At 43.1% G+C, this 22,600-nt stretch overlaps 1 protein-coding gene across 3 annotated transcripts in view; it reads right to left on the reverse strand.

Moving 5' to 3' along the window:
• Positions 1-1,074: 1,074 nt before the first annotated feature.
• Positions 1,075-22,600, reverse strand: part of TTI1 (TELO2 interacting protein 1) — a 50,485-nt gene continuing 28,959 nt past the window's right edge. For all 3 annotated transcript variants that reach the window (XM_036751723.1, XM_036751722.1, XM_036751721.1), the window contains 3 exons: positions 21,309-21,513; positions 20,936-21,023; positions 1,075-1,946 (listed from right to left, as the gene is read on the reverse strand). In XM_036751723.1, coding sequence (XP_036607618.1) covers positions 1,760-1,946; positions 20,936-21,023; positions 21,309-21,513 — 480 coding nt within the window. In that variant the 3' untranslated portion in view covers positions 1,075-1,759. The remainder of the gene's footprint in view (positions 1,947-20,935; positions 21,024-21,308; positions 21,514-22,600) is intronic.

The raw sequence follows: 22,600 nt of genomic DNA on the forward strand, positions 1-22,600 counted from the left end.
AGCTAGACACAGGAAATTTCCCCTGGTTTTACTTTTGCATGGGAACAAGTAGATCAGAGAAGGAATTAACAGAGAGGAATCAGCATCAGAGAGAGTGGGATAACGTGTTGTGGGGGTCTGTGAGTGCATCTGAGAAGCATTGCAAACACACCCCACACTTCGAAGGATCAGCATAATAGACAGGAGGGAGCTGCATGGTGGAGGAAAGCAGGACAAGGAGGATATACAAGGACAATGATGTAAATAAAACACAAGGTAGCTGAACTCATTTTAATTGCAATGGCTAATCCTGATTTAGAGGAACAGATGAAGGATACCCCCCTTTTCTCACAAGAGGTGGAGGACTATGGGTGCAGGATGTTACACATGTTGTCAGACATGGCTGCTTTCAGTTTTGCTTAACAATTTTTCCTTGTTATAAGAGAGGGCTCGATGAATGAAAAAAACAACCATTTATTAAGCACTTACTTGTGCCAAACAGTGTGTCAAGCGCTTGGGGATGCAAATGCAGACAATGAAGACAGTCTTTGCCCTTGTTTACATTCTAACATGGGAAGACAACTACCACCAGGGCCATAGTGGCCAGAGAGGAGTGTTTTTGTGGCACTAATCTGATTACTGTTTTCAGAGCCAGGTCTGAAAATAGGAGTGGTGCAAAGAAGGGCATGTGTGCACTGACAAGACATGAAGATGGCTGGGCAATCATAGGTGCTGGGTCTAGCTCCAGACTTGAATGCTAGGTTCTTAGGGCAGGAGCCTGGAGTGCTGGGTCAGAAGAAGGGGACTAGAACACAGAGCTATGGCTGCTGCTGGTGGTTTTTTTTTTTTCTAAAGAGGCAGGAATAAAATATTTTACAAAGTACCAATACCAAACACTCCTAACTTTTTTATGCTCTTCACTGTTAGGGATTATTTCTTCCTTTGTACCACCTCCCACTGTGGCGGACCATGTTCAGTCTTCTTTAGCCCACTTAACAAGGTGAAAAAGCATTATTTCCAGTGCTCCTGAAACATACCTAAATGTTTCTCTACTGTGTTTTTTTAAAGTCACTTGGTTAAAAAGCAGGCTTCAAAGTGTGAATGATTATCTTTATTGTGTATCTAAAGTGCTGAAAAACAAAACCAACAGGTTCAATGTCATTATTTAGGTGGAAAGAAGAAGAGATAATGCTTTTCACATATATGTAATGGAAAGTCAGTATACTCTGTCATGTTCACGGATTCAGTACTGAACAAAGCATTCAAGAACACAAAAATGCAGGAGGGAGAAAGCAGGTCATTTTGTCCTTGTCAGATGTTTAAAAAAACAAACATCTGAAGTGGGGCAGCCTGGCCTGCAATGTGGCTCAGCCCAATGACTAAGGTACGTATACCAAGGAGTTAAATTGTTAAGAGTTGCTTGACAATGTCATTTGAAAACACAAGGTGTAAAATATAAATAACAGTCAGCTATTTTGCTTCAATCCAATTTCTAAGCAGTTGCGTGATCGATCAATTTATAAGTCGATGGGCTGTCTCATCTCCCCCCTCCCCCAGTTCATGTTTCCTCTGAAGGCTGCCTCTGGGCTGCCAGTATCAGGGCCCAACGGCTCAGGGGCAGAAGAGATGGCTCTTACAACTGCTGGCTTCAGAAGAACACGTATCCCTTCATGCCCCCGGGGCCCCAAGAGAAAGTCAGTCAGCAGGTGGCACAGACGTGGCATCCTGGGAAGCAGGGATGCTTGGCCTCCCAGGGGAGAGACTCCCCAAAGGAAGACCCTCAGCCCTGCAGCTCAGCTAGCAGGAGGAGCACATTATCAGTGTATTCTGTCCGTGGCTTGGCCATCCCACTCAGGCTCACTGGGTGCAGGCTGGGGTGTGGGGGCTCATACGGAAGAGGGCAGTGAAGTTCATTCAGAATGAACCACGTCGTGTCTGGATCTACCTTCATCACGTGGAGGAACACGCTGTGGAGAGAGACACAATGGAGTGAAGGGGAGGGAAGAAGGAGAGGAAGGGGAGGGAGGGACGTTTGATTTTTGCCCAAGAGAGTATTTACTGGGCTACTCAAAAGGACTCTGATAACAATGTCAAATTGCTTCTGACAGCATAACAAATACACTGAAGTTCATTAAGCAGGGCCATTAAGATGGTTCCTAAGCCCAATGGAGATTCAGCTAAACAGTTTCATGTCTATTGGCAAAGAGGAAAAAAAGTCATTAGTCTAAGCAGAACAATATTGACATCAAACAAGCTCCTGGCAAATAATTGGTCTAGTCCTAGGGTGTAAAGCAGATTTCAAAAAGAAGAAAAATGACAAGGCACACACTTTATTATGGGCAAAGAAAAGGCAGCTGAACAGGGAACCCTTAAGAATAGGCCCAGTCAGCGACAATAAAAGCTTAAAAATAATGTCGTGCAACAAAATACATCTGATTCTATCAGAGAGAAGGCTGGAATGGCATTAACTCTTTCAGCTCACTGGGTCCATTTGGTAAATATTTCTTCTCAGAGGTTAGTTTCCTATTTATCTAGAATGTACAAGGTGACCCCCTCCTGGCTGAAGAACCCCTTCTCTAGAACATCAGAGACACGGCATCCCCAAATCCTTCTCAAGGTCATAAAGGGCTTCTTGGTAACCACTGGGTGGGATTCCTGGGGCTACAGTTGCAATGCAGTCAGCTGCGGTTGGACACATGGCAGCTGAGGATCTCCTCTGTCTGGACTGGGACAAGCCACCAAGGTCACTTTGATGAGACAACTGCCGGCTTCTGTCATTGACATTTCTGAAGTACGTCAGGTCTGGGGGTTCTTCCTGGGCTGCCCTTGTTTCCTCTGTCCCTTATTTCATGCTGCTTACTTCTACATCTAGCCAAAGTGGATGATCTGATGTTCACTGATCATGTCTTGCCCTCATACACTTTTGTTGAACTGCACCCTACCATCCCCCAAGGTTGGAACAAATTTTTCCCACTAGCTCCAGCTCAAAATCCTTCAACACTTGGCTCAGATGCCTTCTCCTCCGTGAGGCCTTCCTTGATTTCTCCGACTAGAAATTGTCTCTCCCTTTTGGAACTTTTCTGTCCCCTCCTAAGCAGTTAAGAATTTTCTGACATATTATTTGTAAACATGCATACTACCCAGATTACAACATACAGGGGTATGTGTAGCCCACTAAACCAGCACACTTGTACATGCATTTTGGTCAGGCACAGCAGACGGTCAATGAGCTGGGCTCAGAACCGAGTAAGAGACAGAGTGAACCAGATTGCATTTGGGAAACTGTACAGGCTTTGGAAGGATCCTAAGTTGCTCCCTGCTGCAAAACCCCTTCTCTCAACACCAGTCTTTTGCAAATGGAACTATTGGGCTACAAATCCTGGTCCACCACAATCTCAGAAAAATCCAACTTCCAGGTCAATCAAAGGGTGATAGAAAGACATATGGAAAATGTAAGTAAGCTGAGGCAAGTTACAGTGTTGATGTGTTTATGAGAAGGGACATAAAAGCTATCATCAAGGAAAAGTTGACCAGCAGAGGAGGTGGGCAGTCGTGTATTAAGAATGAGGAACAATCAAGTGATGGCTTAAATGCTGCACTAATATCTATGAAGTTAAAAGGATCAGAGAAAGTCTCCGGTGCAATGGGTAGGTCCTTTATGGAGGCTTTCTCTAAAGACATGGACAAGAATTGCACAGAGAAGGCGTGGATGACTTGACATCTCACAGATCATGGATTCAATGAAGTACTGAAGGACATGGGCACACTTCCTTCTCTCTTCTTCCCGCACCCCTGCCCAGATCATAACCTTCTTGAGGATTAGGACGAGGTCATTTTTTCATTCTTTTATCTCCAGTGCCTAGCACAGTGCTTTGTGCATAGTTAAGTATTCCATTCAACAAACACTTATTAAGTGTCCACTGTGTGCAGAGCCCTCTCTTCATTGCTATACAAAGTTTATATCAGACATGGTCCCTGACCTTACAGACTTCAATACAGGTCCTCTGAATGAATCAATGTTCCCTACCTTAATTGGGAATTACCAGCTATACCACAGCCAAACAAGTGGTGTAGTGGAAAAACTCTGAGGCTTCAGGCATTAACTACAGAGATGGACAACCACAGCCGAAGGTGTAATTGTAGAGTTAAGCTTTGTCTATTAATCATTCAACCAACACACATTTATTAAGTACCTATTATATACTAGGTACTGTGTTAGGTGCTGAAGATACAAATACAAGAAATTAAACAATTTCTACAGTCCAGAAGCTTATATACTGTAGGAATAAGATGTCATTTCCAGTGTAAGAGAAAAGTCTTACAGATACGATTCTCTTCAGTGAACTGGGCTCAGTCCTGAACCTCCTCCAGGGGTGGGAAATCTGTGGCCTTCTAGGTCTTTAGGTGAGGCCTTTTGACTGAGTTCAAGTTTTACAGAACAGATCCTTCTATTAAGGAGATTTGTTTTGCAATATTTGGATTCAGCCAAAGGACTGCACTTGAGGACCTAAAGGGCCACATGTGGCCTCAAGGCTGCAGGTTCCCTACCCTGGGTCCTGGGCCCACTCTGCTGGGCCTCCCAAGAAGGCTGCCTTCTCCTTAATTATGCTTTGTTTCTATACCCCTCCCTCCCCACCCCCACCGCTAGTCTTAGCTCCTCTGTTGGGGAGGCAAGTCCCTTTTGTTTGGATCTCTAGGATTGACTTGACCCTGGAGTGCTTTATTCTCCCAGGCCTCCAAACCCCAGATTTAATAGTGATCACCAGCCATCTCTTGTAACATCTCTTAGCCACTGATCTTCAGACCGTCTTTTTTACTCTCCTGTTCTTCAGGGGTCCTCCTTTCTCTCATTCTCCCTCTCAGGTTGTTCACTTTCTCTACTCCTTTCTCATACCCTCTCACCCCACAAGGCCTGGAGGGCTCAACCCTATCTGTTTAATCAACCTGCTAGGAGAGAGCTAAGCAATCTTCTAGCTAACGGATTCCCTATCATGGATGAACATTTACAGCATTTTCATTTACATAAACGAGGTATTAAGTGGAAGTCTCATCTATGGCATACCCAGGAAGAATATATACAATTGGGGCTTATCTTATTGCTCCTTATCCGAAAAGAAAAATTGCTACTTCTCCATAAAGTTTTCCCTGAACTCTAAGATGAGCAAACACTGTCTCTTTGGAGCCACATAGCATTGATTGATACCAGAGTTTTGCACCCTTCTGGGGCAGGTACCTGATGGTTTATTATTGTTATCGGGGTTTGTGGCCTCCCCAATAGACTCTAAGCTCCACGGGGACAGAGACTAATTATATCTCCCAGTGGCTGGTGCATGCTTGTTGGATTGAATATTAGATCAAACTTTATATTAGGCAAGGGGCTATTAAGTATAACACCACGCCATGTGATAACGGGGTTTGATATGCCAGTCTAACGTAGGTATGCCTTGCTTTACACAAAAGATCTATTTCTGAAAAGTTTTGTGCACCATTCAAAAAACAACAACTTTTTAAAAATGGCAGAGCTTGCTATTTAAAGAAACCCTGCAGTGGATCCTTTTGCAATGCAAATAACCTCTCTCTGAATTTAACTGTTTTGTCACTTCAGATGGTCACATCCTAGGCTTTCTTAAAACAGACACCACAAGTGAAAAGATTCAGAAACCCAAGGTTTGAATGCCGGCTTTGCCATTAACTGTATAACTTTAGGAGAGGCCTTGCACCTTTCTAAGGTAACCATTAAATGAAGTAGGTGTACTTACATGCTATTTTAGGAGACACAGTGGATAGAGTGCCGGGCTTGGCTCATCTTCCTCAGTTCAAATCTGGCCACTTAATACCTAGTTCATGTAAATGAAAATGCTGTGTGACCCTGGGCAAGTCACTTACCCATTTGCCTCAGTTCTTCATTTGTAAAATGAGCTGGAGAAGGGGCAAACCACTCTAGTATCTTTGCCAAGAAAATCCCGAATGGGGTCATGAAGAGGTGGACATGACCGAAAAACAACTCTCCCCACCCCATTATTCTGAGATGACTCAAATCTTGTTTTTAAAAATTTTCTCCCAAAGGTGTTAATTCCTTGCCACGAAGTTCATCTATTCTTTATGGTGTTTTTTGAGTAACAAACATTACACCTGCATTATAAGAAGGTCACCCTTCATCACTGGGTACACTGGGGCACTTCATGATTACCTTCTTGAACCAAATCCTTTTATTTTAATGGTTTCTGATGAAAATCTTTCTGAAGCATATCCATACCTGTGGGATTCCTGAACACGGTTTAGCACTCCCTTATCTTTTCTTTGAGGGAGAGGAGCGGCTAGATCTATGATTTCACTGGTGTACACTCTCTGGAGAGGAAATTCTCTCCACCAAAGCAGATGAGCAATTTCTAATGTGAAGAGTTTCCTGGGGCTGTGAGAAGTTAAGTGACTTACTCAGGGTCACACAGCCAGTGGGAGTTAGAGGTGGACCCTAAGCCAGGTCAATCTGATTGGAAGGCTGTCCCTCTAACCATTTCTGGACAATGTAGGCTCATTCCTGTGAACTGAGAAGACAGGGCTGGGGAGCACCTCGAACCCTCAGGACCTAATCCTGGCTATCGCCCCAGGTGGCTGGGGTTTTAGTTCCCAGGCCTGCTTTTGAGCTTTTCTGTTCATTCCTCACTTTCCAACTGTTGGCTGCTGCAACTCCTTGATGCTCACTACTGCCCCCTTTCTATTCTGTTGCTTCTAATTTGTCAGCTGAAAAATCAGATAATAAGCTTAGAGAACTGTTTGTAAAATACAAACAAATGGGAATGCCTTTGACAGAATTGCAGGGGGCAGCTCTGCAGCCCCTGCCCTCAATTTCCTAGTTATCTCTTATTTATGTTTATTTATCCCTTTCCAGAATGCAGTGTTCTCATCTCGGCATTTGGCATTGATATGGTGCTTTAAGGTTTCCAAAGTGCTGCATAAATATTATCTTGTTTCCTTCTCACAGTGACCAGGGGAATCAGGGGAATCATTATCTCTATTCTATAGGTGAGGAGGAAACTGAGGCAAACAGAGCTGAGGTGACTTGCCCAGGGTCACACAGCTAATGTCTGAGGTCAGGTTTGAATTCAGCTCCTCCTGATTCCAGCTCCAGTATGCTATCCTGCTGTCAGGGAAGAGCACGATCTCACAAGTACCTGCGTATGAGACTCATAGAAATGCCCCTTGCGGTATGACTGGAAAAACAGATCTGAAGAGGGAAGGAGGTGTGCCCAAGGTCACAAAATCCATCAGAGGTGGAGCCAGGTAGGCTAAAGCGCAGGTCTGACTCCCAGCCCACAGCCAGTTCCACTAGTCTTAACACAACTGTCCTCTCAGGAATCTCTGTATTTCAGGAGGACCACAGGGAGAGGGCAGTAACTAGTACCAAGGAATTAATCACACATAAAGTGCTGCATACCGTAATATCCTAAGATTTAGAGCTGGAAGGGTCCTTAGAGATTGTCTTAGAGCAAGTTCTCACTGAGGCCCAGAAAATAGAAATAACTTGCTAGTGAAGTAGCAGACTCAAGGAACAAACACAGGTCTTCTAATTATATATTCCGTGTTCTTTTCACAACATCAGATGAGAGATATTTGGGGGACAGAAGGGAGAAGGCCTTCTCAGAAGACTTCAGATCATATCATATGGGAAACTGTCTAAAAAACTAATCCTCAAGGCCAGCCCTGCTTAGAATGCTCTCCTCCACCTTCTTTAAATCCTGTGTTTTCTTCAAAGCCCAGTTTAAGAACCATCTGTTCTATGAAGCCCTCCCTGACTAATCCCACCTCACATACGCTGCCTACCTTCTCTGAATCTTGCAATATTTATAATCTGTACCAAGCCACAGTGTCTTGCAACATTTTTAATCTATCAAGTACATTCACCATTTTCTTCCACAAAGAGAGAGCTTCTGGGGGCTCACACCATCATTCGTACTTCTTTCTACTGAACCTTAAAGACTACGGACAATTTCAGCAGGCACCATTTGGCAATGAAGGAGGGCAGCATTCTAAGAACAGAGAGACTGTAAAATGGTACAGATGATGACAATTGATCCAATCTGGGTAAAACAAAGGCCACATGGAAAGGAATGCAAGAAGGGGATGAAGAAGGTGGGGTGGGGCTGGATTAGGAATGGCCTTGAAGGTCAGACTAGAGATTCTGAAATGTAGGCAGCAAGGAACAATGAAATGTCTACTGAATGAAGCCCTCAGGTGATCTTTTCTCAAAATGAAGGCAGTGTAAAAAGTACTTGGGCACCAGGAGGATGGGGTTCTGATGTCAGTTCTATGACATACTACATGGTCTGGGGTAAATCACTTCACTTTCCTTACCTTCAGTTTCCTTCTCATACTTAGTCTCTAAAGTCCTTTCCAACTCAGACAGTCTGCATTCTAAGGTCATTTCCAGCTAGGCATTTTGTGTTCTATGTCCCCTCTACCTCTGACAATGTCTATTGCAAGGTCCTCCCCAATTCTGATGTTCTTCACTTTAAGGCCCTGTCCAGCCTGGACATTCTGTAACATACATATGCCGATGAAGCAATGGAAAGAGAAGGGGCTGCTCTGAGGATGTCTTGGCCTGTTTTGTGCTTAAACGATTTAAGCTTTCTTTGCTTGGGATAATCCCATGTTTATAACCTTGGCAGTGGTTGCTGGAAAAGTGATTAGGATATTCTAATTCATCGTTTCCACTTCATCGCAGAAAGAAGGCGGCCCGCGTGGGAGACAATTTTTGTTTAAAAACAAAAATATCTTTGATAATTAGAGTGGCAAGGGAAATGAGGAAACACGCACCCAAAATGGGAAACAGATTTCTATTTACACGTGATGCGCTTGACTGTTTTCCCTAGTGCCAAAGATTCTGAGAATGCAAATGGTTTCATCTGATTCTGTTTCCTTAAAGAAGTGGCACAATTTCTCAGGCTGGAGCACAGAGTACTCCCAGCTGCAATGAACATTTTTATTTGGCCAACAGCGACTTGTGCTTGCACCGGATGAGTGCCAAACTGGTCCTGGTCCCAGTTTAGTCAAAGCTTTTTCCTGCATGAAGCTGATCAAATCTAATCCAATCCAACAAGCATTTATTAAGCTTCGACTATGTGCAAAACAAGGTGCTAGGGATACAAAGACAAAACAAAAAAACAGTCCCTGCCTTCAAGAAAAGGGGATAAGATATGTACAGACAGATGATGGTGTGAGGAGGGAGGGAGCACTCCCTTCCTCCACAGGGACCAGGAAAGGTTTTCTGTAGGTGGTATATGAAGTTGGGGGTTCTCTCCCCGCCAAAAACAACAACAAAAACCAATAAAAACCACACCAACCCTCACCAAACTAAACAACTTGCTCCTTCATTCTATTTTTTAAATTAATAAAAATCTTTTTTCTTCTTCCCCTCCCCCATCAAAAACCCAAACAAAACCATTGTAACAAATATATATATTCAAGCAAAATAAATTCCCCTTCTGGCCATGTCTCAAAATATGTCTCATTCTGAATCATTCATCTCTGTCAATAGGTGCGTAGAACGGGCAACTAGGGATTCCAAGAGGTGTAAGTGAGGTGGAAGACAACATTTTGAGCTCAAAGAAAGACAAGGAGGCTGGTTTATCTGAAGCATAGGATGTGTAAAGGAGAGTAATGAGCAATAAGCCTGAAAAGTTAGGATGGAGTCAGACTGTGAAGGCCTTTAAATGTCACGATGAGGAGTTTGTAATTCTAGCCCACAGGTAAAACAGGGAGCCACCGAAGGCACCTGAGGAGGGGAGCGGCATGGTCAGACTTATGCATTGTGCCCACTGCTGTGGAGGCTGGATTAGAGAGGAAAGAGTCTGGAAGCCAGGAGGATGACTAGGAGGCTGCTATGAAAGTACTAGGGAGAAATGAGTAGGGACTGAATTGGGGTAGTAGCCCTGTGAGCAGAGAGAAAGGGACAAATTAGGTATTATGTGCAGGTGTAACTTCTAGTTCAGGGGTAGGGAACCTGCAGCCTTGAGGCCACAGGTGCCCCACCTCTAGTTCCTTATTGTTTCTTGAGTCCCTTCTACCACATTTGTTGGGGTGACACTCCCCAGCTAGAATGGTGACCATCTTCCTCTCTGACCTCACATCTGGCTTTGATCTCCACCCTGCTACGCACTTAACTTTGATTATCTGTCTGTGGGTCATATCCTCCTATGAGCCTTCAAGCTCCCCAAAGACAAGGATTATGTCTTATTTAGCCTTTGTTCTCCCTTAGCATCTTCAATAGTATTCTGTATCCTCTAGCTGCTTTAGAAATGGCTGCTGGATAACAGAGTGGAAAAGCAAAGGTAGAAATACATCCACGCATGCTGCCCTCAAAACCCCCTGCACCTCAAGTCAAAGGTTAGCACAGATAACTGTGGCCTGCCGAGCAAGGGCAATGCCAGTGGTCAATCCAATAGCCAAGTGCTAGATAAAATGATTCTTTAACCTTGCCTTGTACGAAAGTGTTCCAGGCAAGCAAAACAGTGACCTAGATTCTAATTTCACTCTGGTGACTGGCTGTGTGGCCTTGGTCACACCACTTAATTTGGCTAAGTGTCCCTTCTCTCCTCTTTCAGAAGAATTAATCCCTGTCCTGTCTGCTTCACAGGATGGTCAGGAGCACAGTGCTTTACACATAACAGGAACTTACAATCAAAGTCTGTTGTATTGTGTCTTGGGATAATGCAAGTAAAGGGATAGTGACTTGGCCTGTGATCTCACTGGTCTGGGGATCACCCACATAAGGAAATTCCTTCTACCAATGCAGGATGGCACTGTCTCTGCAACTTGGGAGTCTCAGAGTGCTGCCTAGAACACTAAGAGACTACCTGACTTGCCCACTGTCACAAAACCAATGTATAAATCAGAAGCAGGACTGGATCCTGGGTCTCTCCAACTTCAAGGCCAGTTCCCTATCCATAGGCTACAAGAGGTACTCTGTAAAATATAAAGTACTGTCCTTTTTCTGCTTAAAAAAAAGAAGCCTGCATGGATATGGAAGCTACATATCTGTGTGTATACACACACATCATGGAGCACATACATACATATGCATAGACATATACACATATACATACATATGTACATACATATGTATGAGGTCCATGGCATGCCATTTTCTTTTGCTTTTCAGGCACATGGAGATAAAGGGAGGGAGGACAAAGAATATTTTATACCTCCCTCTACCTCCACAAGCCTGAAAGGCAAAAGAGATGGGATGGACTTAGTTCACTGTGACAAGCTGGGACCCCTGACTGTAAATGATGTCAAAGTAAAAACATATAGAGTGATCCCAAAAGTCTTAAGGCAGTCTTAAGCTTTAATAGCTATCATACAAGGAACAACCTGTATACTCTCTGTACTGACTGTAATTAATATTAAGAATATGGGCTACATTTTTTCCCCACCAAAAGCTGGGTTACATAAATTCAGAGTTCAGCTTATAATTAATTTTTCAGTGTCTACTTACAAATACCTTTTGCTTTAAAAGTGATTTCATTTTTTGGTGTACAGTCTATATTCAGAATAATATGGTGTCTACAGGAGCCATATTATACTTGGTTCTCACTGGCTCCAAACCAAAGGAATCAATCTTTGTGAAAGAATGTCCCTAGGCAAATAGGAGACCAGCTTCCAAAGCTAAAGTTCTCCTTTTCTTACAACTATGTTTTATTTGATCTCTTTGACCAGAAACCTCTCCTCCCTTCGTTCCGCTCCCTATCTGCTGTACTCTCTGGGCCTTTGTCTCAAGTACATTAAATAAAAGAAAGGGGATGTCCCCACAAAGGGTAAGTGGCCTGATGGTAGTATCAGAAAGCTAGAGAGGGCCAATAAGCAGCTGCTTACCGAGGTGCACGTAGGAAAGCCTGAATAAAGAAGGTACAAAAATAAGTGAAGGAAGAACTGGAAGGGCTGGATCAGGGGAAGAGCAGGGACAGCGGGCTCTCCTTCTTTCCTCACAGTCCTACTGCTCCTCCTCAGTCTCTCCAACTTTAACCAGGAAGAGACGATTCCTAGTGATGAGATACCATAATGCTCTGCTGAGGCCTGCTTTATCACCAAATGCCTGTTGGTATATTCTGGGTAAAGAGAAGCCCATTCTATGTAACTGTAAGCCAGAAGACAAAGAAGAAAAACCTGCTTTGAAGTAATCAGGTTAACAGCCTGGAAAATGTTCCAAATACATCTTTAGAAACAGAGCAGAAATGGCTTGTTGAACATTCCAAATGGCCAGTCCCACTTTTTTTCTAGCACAAAAAGAAACACTTTCAGAAATATATATATACTATTTAACTCCTAAACAAAATTTTTTCTCCTTCCCCCCAAGCCCAAATGGGTGGCTTGAGGGAACACAGTTATCAAGATTATCTGGTCCCTGGAGTATCAGGAAGCACTCAGCCATGTCTTGTGCTGCGTCATGTCCTGAGGCGAGTGATTATCTCTCAATAACCTGTAGGGCCATGTAGCTTAAATGATAACTTGACTTTAAAAAATTTAGAACTCGCTGTTAGGCAGTTTCTAAGCAACCTCTGTTTCCATGGCAAAGAATCCTGGTGTTTATACTGATTTTTCACTTAAAATGCGGTTTTATTGAATTTCACTTCACGCAGGCGGCCATTTCAGCACCCTTCAGCCCGGCGTGGCAATTGACGGGCATCAGTAAGTGCCCAATAAACTCCAATGGTCAAAGCAACTGGAGCAGCTAATTCCATTATAATCAACCTTGATGGTCCCCAAAAGACTAAGTCTCCTTCCCAAGCAGTTTAAGTGAACAAGCAAGTTTTTCTTTGCATGGAATAGAGGGTGTTTCTTTTATCTGTGGGTGCCTCCTCATGTCTTGGTGAGGCAAACCCAATGAGAAGCTAATTGCCTCATGAATGAATAAGAGAAAAATTCCCATGAGTTTCAAGTCCTCTGTCTAGACAACATCTGTTCAAAGAAGGCTCTAGAAAAATGTCAGCCAATTGTGGCTTGGCAAAGCTAAATCAAAAGTAACTGAAACGCTTGGCTTCCAGCCTTTTAGGGTGACAGGCTATTCTCTCTATATTAGTTATTTACTTCAGAGATTCAACACACCCTGTCTCTTTCTAGAATCGTAAAATGCTCTTCTGAGTTGTCTAGGTGACACCAACAGCTAAACGTATGCCACTATGGTATTAAAATCATAAGCCTGTGAGAGCTGGAAGGGATCTTTGAGATCATCTAGTCCAAGGACTGCAGTCCAACCCCCTCATTTTACAGAGGAAACTAAGGTCCAAGAGAGGAAGGGTCCAAGGTCACAGAGTAAATTTCACAGACAGGTAGAATTTTTAGTGCTAGAAGGGACCTTACAGATCTAAGTCCAATAAAGCTACCCACCCACTTTCAGTTAGCTCAGCAGCCACAGGGAAAAGGCACAAGCTGCTGATTTTAACCTAAACAACTTCAAGAGTTGCCTATCGGGCTTTATTTTATGTAAAGTAGATACAGAAACAAAAATTATTCTAGCCTCTTTGTTACTCACATTCCAAAGGAATCACTTCATGCTCCTCCTTTTCTTTGCTGTTCCTCTGCATGCACAGAAGGTAAAAATGAGGCAGTGTGTTTCCTTCCAAACAAATGGATGCTTGAGGTGTCAGTGTGTCCTATGCAGCAAACAGTGGTGTGCTACATACTCAGTTTCTATACTCGGTAATTTACTTTAATGAGCTGCGCTTCGTTGGTTAACCAGTATTTAAAGCCTGTCCTCATTCACTATTCAATTGAGCTATCTTCCCCTGCATGAGGACATTTTTTTCTCGGTTTCTAAAAATGGTGAAAATGGAGGATGATGAGATGAAGCAAAGATTCATCCTTCAAATATACTACCAATTACTTTCGTATCTATGCTTACTTGTTTAAAAAATATATGAGATGAGGAAAATCTATTTCCCTTCTCTTGCTGCTCCAAAGACTACAGCTTCCACTATTGCATACTGGGTACCAGACTAAGCTGGGATCATCAAATTCATTTCAACCTCCAAGGTTTTCAACAGAGACAAACCACAGACCCCACAAAAGTGATTAAATTGCTACCCTGTAGCATGCCAGAGCTTTTGATGGATAACTGGAACCTCACTTTGTACAGTCAGCAGAGCCACTAGGCTCAATCTACCACTACCTTCACCACCCTTCCTTCTTCCCTCCCTCCTCTGCTGGCCCCCTCTCCCCAATACAGACCAACTCGGCTACTCTATCGGCTAATGAAACTTTTGATCCTGACAGGTCATCAATCACATGACATAGCAGAGAATGCTAGTAAAAGGACTTGTAGCAACAGATTTGGGAAGCCTGTAGTCATTGCTTTTAGATTTGAAACCTGGTTACCCACTTTTTTTTAAATCATCATTAGCACAGCAGATGTCTCCTATCTCTGATGCTGAGACCATGTTCAAATTTGCCACAGTGAACAGTTCAGATATGAGTGTTTTCAGAACGGGCCTTGAAAAAAAAAAGTAATTAATGTCTAGTGAATAAGATATAAAAGGAAAGCTAACCCTTTAGGTTTGGAGTTATCAACTATTAATCAAATGTTAAAGGGGCTAATGTTGGGGAACTGGGGGAAAGGAAAGGAAGTTCCCATTTCCATGTGGACTATAATCCCAGGTAGAAAATGGGAACAAATTACAGTAAAACAGACCAACCCCGCCACGCTGGTTTCCAGTTTGAAAGCACGAACTGCTTAATTTCAAGCTCAATTAAATGATTAACTCCCTCCATGACTCCTACTGTCTCTGGACATAACAGAACTCTGTGTGTATGTATAACCGGGAAAAGTTGTAACTACAGGTATGAAATGAACATTCTTCAAGGGAGGCAGCTATACTAGATGTGTGGTCTTTAGGTGTTTGAAGGCGCCTGCCTGGTGTTTGATGGATTATGATGTTACTTTAGTGTCCTACTGCTAGAAGGAAGGAGATCAGGAGAAAAGTCAGCATACCACAGAACCTAGATCCAAGGCTCCAAACACAATAGGAAGAGTGGTAATATGAATGAATGAGACACTGATACACTATGGAGTTGAAACCTACTGTTCAGAATACAGTAGATGGAAGGAAGCTCACAACAAGAATCATAGATAAGCAACTAAATCCCTAAGCTGTGTGACCACAAGTGAAAGAGGGCTTTTTTAAAGAGGCTAAGAGGGGGATCATCTGGGATCCATATATTCTGCAGCCATTCTAAGCTCCTGCTCTGGGTTCCTCAGACTCATCTTTTAAAGCAACGGTTCTCAGTCTTAGGTTACGACTTACACTAGGGTTGTTAAGAGCCTACAGAAGGACAAAGGTTTGCACCTGACTGTCCCAGACCAGCATGAACAAGGGCAGGAATCAGAAAGGCTTTCCTGGTGGGCCAGGGAGGACCAGCTCTTCCTGAAGCTGCAACTAAACTGACAAGAATAGTAGTGGCACCTTAGCCTCAGACACAGCAGCCCATCACCACCAGCCCCACAGAAAGGGCTGCTCCCATCATCTTTGCTCTCTCCCTCCTTGCCTCTGAGGAACTGTTGGACAGAAAATAAAAGGGCTGGGATACCTGGCACTCAAGTCCTACAAATTAAAGGACTATTTCTGTATTATGCTAATCATTGCTACATTTGAATTTCTTTTGCACAAACAGATACTAATTTTATTTCCCCTTTTAGGGTTGAAATGCTTCACTGGTATCTAACTTATGGTCACAATGAGAAAAGGTTGGGGGCTACTGTTTTAAAGCATGCTAACAGCTCAGTTTAAAAAGTGTTATTTTAACCCAGTTCACTTCCCTGTCTTCATCTGCATATTGGCCTAAGGGTACAGTGTGGAATTAAAGGAAATTTAGGACTTGCTTTTTTTCTACCCAATTCTTCTCACCCTCTACCTCTCATGTGCCCTGTAGGAAAAGCTTGTCTGCCAGAAAGGGAAAGAACTGTGGAGGCACACTGCATGCTGGGAGATGTCTCAAAGGCCTGGAAAACCACATGGGGATTCAAATCAGATAAGTTTAGCTCTATAATCTGCGGCAGTGGGCTTGGATGCTATGACCTGTTATTTTCAATCTAATGCTTACCCTGGGGATCCCAGCTTATTTATGGAGCCATAGCATGCCAGGCCCTTCTTTCCCCCCAACCCCCAAGTCATTCTCTTATTTGCTTACAGTTGAAATGATTTAGCTAGATAAACTTTTATGAGCTTCAACTGTCTTTTCTCTCCAGTTAACAGTGACACCTGGTGGCGAAACGAGGCATTATAAGTCATTCCTTCTCCCATTCCTGGATCCCACTCCCTCCCCCCAGCACCAAGATTTATATCTAATCCTCACCTAGCACATTCAGTGGATATAAGCACTAAACTGGAATGGCAGCCTCATTCTTATCATTTACAGTTTCACTTATATCAACTAAGCCCTGATCAATTTCCATTTCCCGAGTTTACAGCTTGGATGTAAAAGATTGCCAGGGAGGTTATGTTTAATAAGACAAATTAAAAAAAAAAAAAGCAAACAGTGGCCTGGCCATTCTTTAGAGTTCTAAAAGCAAAACACGAGAAAAGAAAAACATCAGAGAATGTGACTGCAGGCTGGCTAAGTCTTGAAGGCTTCCCTCGACCTTTGGCCAATCTCTATGGCCCAGACCCGGGATCAGAAAACTATAGCCTGCTGGGAACTTTATTTAAAAATTTAAAAATACTCTTAGCTTGAGGGCCCTAGGCCTTACAAAAATAGGCAGCCAGGGGCTAGATCTGGCCCTTGGGCTGTAGTCCCCTGGCACAGAGGAAAAATACAAATTCTTTAGCCTGAACCATTATTTAAGGCTGCCTACAATCTGATTCTACTTTTCAGGCCTTATTTCATATTACTCCCCTTTACACACTCTATGTTCAAGCCAAATGAGATTAGCTTCTTCCTTCACATCTTGCTATCTCCCAATTCCAGGCAGTCACAAAAGACATCCTCTATTCCTGGAAAGCATTCTTCTAACTTCTGCCTGCTGAAATCTTTTACCTCTAAAGACCCAACTGAAGGGCCACTTTCTTCACAAAGCCCTTTCTGACCAGCCCAGACTAAGATGTCCTCACCCACCCACAGGCCTTCACATGGACTTTTCTTTGCCCCTACCTCATTTTACTCTTTGTGTACCTATTTCTTCTATACCTCTGCTCCCCCAGGAGTCTCTAAGTGAGCTCCTAAAAGGCAGAGAAGGTGTCATCTTTCCATCTCCAAGGCCCAGAACAGTATCTTGAACACAGGGCAAGGTTTTACTAAACGTTTGTCGAGTTTAAATCTGACAGAATTAGGGAGCACACGGCATCTAGAATGCTGAGTGTTTTAATACTCCAGGACAATATCAAACAGCAGGGTATATCCTGTAATTGGTCATCTTTGTTCATCTGCCATTTACACAGCACAGACAGTAACAAGCACCTTGTCAGAGGCAGTTCCTGATTATCTCAGGCCCTTTTCCTGACTCAGGTGACTCATTAATTCCCAAATCAACATGGCAGTCCAGATTCTGATACGGTGCAACAATGCAATTTCTCTGAATTCAAAATTATTTCACATCATCAGAAGTCTGAAAGAAAAGCAATCAACCTTGTGCTCCCAACTGCTTTCCAGTACCTCAAAAGCAGGTTCATCTGACTCAACTCTAAATGGAATCCTTGCTGATTAAACAAGGACCAGAATAACACCACCAGAGAATATATTTACGATGCTCTCTAGGGAGGCAGGCATGGCAGGACTGTAATCTACATTTTACAAATGAGGAAACTGAGGTTCAGGGCGATTAAATCACTTGTGGTGGGTCATGCAGCTCTACGCGGTAGAACCAAGACTCAGACCCTGGTCTCTGCTCAGTCCCTGCACTGTCCTGCCAGCCCTAGGCCAAGTGGCTGGAATACATTTTTACATTTGTTTCACTCTTGTTTTCAACATGCCTTGAATACTAACTCAAGAATGCAGCAAACTCAAGTCAGAGTTTAATTGCTTTCCAGTGTCAAAAAAGGAAACTGGAAATGAAATAATGAAATGTAGAAATCAACTTGTCTGATGGGTCTAAGTGTGTGTGCTGGGGTGGAGGGGAAGGAGAATTGGGGGGTGGGGGAAACTGTGACTCTTACATGTGAAAAGCAGGCAAAATACCATACTAGGAATCATTCATTAAGATCTTAATTTATGCTTCAAATTAGAGCACAATTAGTTTCAGGGTCTCTATCTATGGGAGGCTTCCTTTCATTCTTAGGGAGATCCCTACCAAGTGAGGATGTCTGAAGAAAAGTGAGTTTTTTAGAGAGTTACCATTCTTGGGAAGCCAAGATTGATTCTAGGCCTAGGGAATGTGACAGGAAAAGGGACTGGGGGGGAGGGGGGAGGGGAGAAATGGATGGATCTGGGAAAACAAGACAGAAAAATCACCAAGCAGAATATATCAATTACAAAAGATAGTTCTTCCAGCTGGTATCCTATCACACCCCAATCAGAAACAGGCTCCTGGTCCCCCTGGGTACCTAGCTGGCTCTTGCCTTTGCTACTATGAATGTTGCCAAGAAGAAACAGTAAGAGGAGCATTTTTTCACTGCTTTTTCACAGAACTTTGAACTGTGCGCTTTGTGTTAGGACGGAATGGAAATGCAGGGTCAGATGTGCCCCACAGAGGAAGAGGTCAGGCAGACCTGGATTTTCCAAGGCCCTAGTATCCAGCCAAGTGAAGGAAGTTCTGGGGCGAAAGCTACCACTGACTTTGAAAACAAACCTGTAAAAGTGGGCATTTCAGGTGGGCTGTGAGTCCAGATAATTGCTCTGATCATAATTTTACCTCATGAAAAAAATGGAATACTGGAGTAACAAGACATTTCTCCCTCCTAAGCCAAGAGTCAGGATGGAAAAATATATCAGAGCATGTGTCATGTTCATGGAAACTGGAATCGCTGATGAATTTGTGGTTTAGGCAACATTTGAACTAGATAACCTCCACAGCCTAATCTCTCCCTCCCAACTCTGGGACAATCTCTCTCTCCCAATTCTCTGGTTTAGTGACGGAAACACTAGAAGGGACCTGAGAACTGATCTAGCTTAGCACTTTTGTCAGAATGTGAGCTCTCAGGAAGGAATAGTTTACCTGTCAGATCTACGGAGAAAGAAAGAATAATTTTGATTACATTAAATTAAAAAGGTTTTGCACAAAGGCAATGCAACCAAGATTAGAAGGGAAGCAGAAAGCTGGGAAACAATTTTTACAGTCAGTGTTTCTGCTAAAGGCCTCATTTCTAAAATATAGAGAGAACTAAGTCAAATCTGTAAGAATACAAGTCATTCCCCAATTGATAAATGGTCAAAGGATATGAACAGGCAATTTTCAGATGAAGAAATCAAAGCTATCCATAGTCATATGAAAAAATGCTCTAAATCACTACTGATTAGAGAAATGCAAACTAAAACAATTCTGAGGTACCACCTCACACATATCAGACTGGCTAATGAGACAAAAAAAGAAAATGATAAATGTTGGAGAAGATGTGGGAAAACTGGAACACTAATGCATTACTGGTGGAGTTGTCAACCGATCCAACCATTCTGGAGAGCAATTTGGAACTATGCCCAAAGGGCTATAAAACTGTGCGTATCCTTTGATCTGGCAATACCACTACTAGGTCTGTACCGCAAAGAGATCATAAAAGAGGGAAAAGGACCCATATGTACAAAAATATTTATAGCTGCTCTTTTTGTGGTGGCAAAGAATTGGAGATTGAAGGGATGCCCATCAATGGGGGATCAGGTGAACCAGTTGTGGTATATGAATATAATGGAACACTACTGTTCTATAAAAAATGATGACCAGGCAGATTTCAGAAAAACATGGAAAAACTTATATGAATTGATGCTGAGTGAAGTGAGCAGAACCACAGCACCGTACACAGTAACAGTAACATTATGCGAAGATCAACTCTGGTAAGACTTATAGCTCTTCTCAGCAATGTGATGATCTAAGACAATTCCAAAGGACTCATGATGGAAAATGCTCCCCACATCCAGACAAAGAGCTATGGAGTTTGAGTGCAGAGCGAAGCAGACCATTCTTTTTTTTGTGGTTTTTCCCTTTGGTTCTGATTCTTCTTTTACAACATGACTAACGTGGGTACACATTCAATCCGACTGTACCAAGTATAGCCTCTATCAGACTGCATGCTGTTTTGGGGAGGGGGCATGTGGGAAGGCGGGGAGGGGGAAAAATTTGGAACTCAAAATCTTATAAAAGTGAATGTTGAAAACTAAAAATAAATAAAACAAACAAAAAAAAAGAATGTGAGCTCTCAGACAGTTGGGATTGTTTCTTTGTATCTGTATCCCTAGCACTTAGCACAGTGCCTGACACACAGTAATGCTTAACAAATGCTTGTTGATTTACTTTACAGAAATGCCAATGAAGCCCCGGAGTGGTTTGTCTAGGGCCACATCTAGTTACTGGCAAAGACAACAGAATTCTGGTCTTTTGATTTCTAGTACAGTACTCTTTCTAAAATATTGTAGATTTTTGTCACTGTTATTGGACTGAGTAGGCAGGGTAGCTTGGACTTGGACTCAGAAAATTGGGGTTTGAATCCTGATTTGATCATTCCCCAACTGTGTTGTCTTGGGTAAGTCTCTCAGCCTCAGTTTCCTCAACTATAAAATGGAGAGGCTGGACTAGATGGTTTACAGTGTTCCTTTTAGCTCTAAAATCTTTTGTCTCCTTTGAAAAGGTTACCTACAGAGAGAAATGTCACTAGGAAAAAACCACAACCCTACAAATAACAGAGTTAAACAAATGTACCTTAACTTGGCAAGAAGGGAGAGAAGGGAGAAATTATTTTAACTCTGTTTGTCATTACTGAGACATCAATAATTTAGCACAAACAGGAAGATATGTATGTGTAGGCATATGTTGGAGTGGTGTTACCTCCTGGCAGCCTCTTGTAATTTCATGGGCTGTTTAGCACTCAGGTAAATCAAGCAGGCATCTGCCACTTTATTCAGGTCACCCCCACCTGCCAAGAGAAAACAAAGCAGGCATTGGCCTTCAGGATTCATTCAGGACAAGTAGTAACCAAGTGCTGTCTGATGCAATAGGAACAGTGAGAAGAGATGCCCTCTATTCCTTCCTCTTTCCCCAGAGTAATTGAAAAATGAGGCCAAAGCAAGCAACTGAAGGTTAGTCAAATGAAGGGAGATGGTGAAGAGCTGAGCTGAGCTATGCAGAGCAGGGCTAGGATGGGGCTGAGGCAGTGTCAATTTTTTTTATGAGTGGAACGGTTAATTGGGTGGGTACATACCCAGGTCCAGTTTCTTGCAAAGTGAACCCAGACCCTGTAACACAGCGAGCTGCAATTTGAAGGCGACTGTATGGGAGTAGACAGGTCCAGCCCTAGCGCTGACAGGAGCCTGGGTGACCAAGGAGCCGGCCAGCTTCGGCAAGATGTCTTTGGAGAACCGATTCCGAAGGAAATCACCACATTTGTTCCCCAAGGTGCATAAGACCTATAAAAAAGACCCCCCAAGTCCCATCCAAACCCTAGTGTTTACTGAAGGATATGTTCAATATTGTTCAGAAATGTTTCCTAGGAAGATAACCAAAGGGTACTTAGTAATTCAATTTGATCCATCTCTTTACTGTTACCTCCTGGCCCACGTTCTATACTTCTAACAGCTATGAATCCGGAGGGCTCAGCTCCCAGGGCATGGCTGTTTATATCTCTAAGTACACATTACACAGAGAATAATTCAAAGACCTAGTTGATTCATTCCTCTGTTTCCATACTACTTACTTCTTGTGGCTAATAATTTTGGTCTGGCTTTGTGACTCCACTGGTCTGGGGAACTTTCAATAAAGAAAATCCTTCTACCACTGTAGATCAGAAACGGTTCTTCCAACTTCAGTCTTAGAGAATGGCTTGAGTTACTGAGAGGTTAAGTGCCTTGGCTCGGGTCACACTGCCAATGAGTGTCAGAGGTGAATCTTGAATCCAGATCCACTGACTCAGAAGCCAGCTTTCTACCCACTGTGCTGCACTGCCTCACATTATGAAAGCTGGGATTCGAACCCAGATTCTCTCCTGACATCAAGTCCACATACTGCCCCATCTAGAACGAAACTTTGAAGCAATTCAAATTTATTGGTTCTTGATAATATCCCTTGGCAGGATATTACTTTCAGAAACAAGGATTAAAACACTGAGGTACAGTGAGGTGGGTCACTTCCCCAAATTAATTAGCTACATCAAGGACAGAGCAAAAGATGGTCAGAGTCAGCTTTGCTAACGCTCAATCCACTGTTCATTCTCTTCAAATATCTTGACAAAGGAACTCTAAGCATGGGGGGGAGGAGAGGGAGGGAGAGAGAGAGAAGAGAGGACAGGAAAAGAGACAGAGGGGAGAGGAAAAGAGAGAGAGGAGAGAGAGAGAGAAAGGAGAGGAAGAGAAAGAGAGAGAGGAAGAGAGAGAAAGGAGAGGAAGAGAAAGACAGAGAGGAAGAGAGAGAGAGAGGGAGAGGAGAGAGAGAGAAAGGAGAGGAAGAGAAAGAGAGAGAGGAAGAGAGAGAGGAGAGAGAGAGAGAGGGAGAGAGAGA

This window comes from Trichosurus vulpecula, chromosome 3 (genome assembly GCF_011100635.1).
Source record: "Trichosurus vulpecula isolate mTriVul1 chromosome 3, mTriVul1.pri, whole genome shotgun sequence".
Lineage (NCBI taxonomy): Eukaryota > Metazoa > Chordata > Mammalia > Diprotodontia > Phalangeridae > Trichosurus > Trichosurus vulpecula.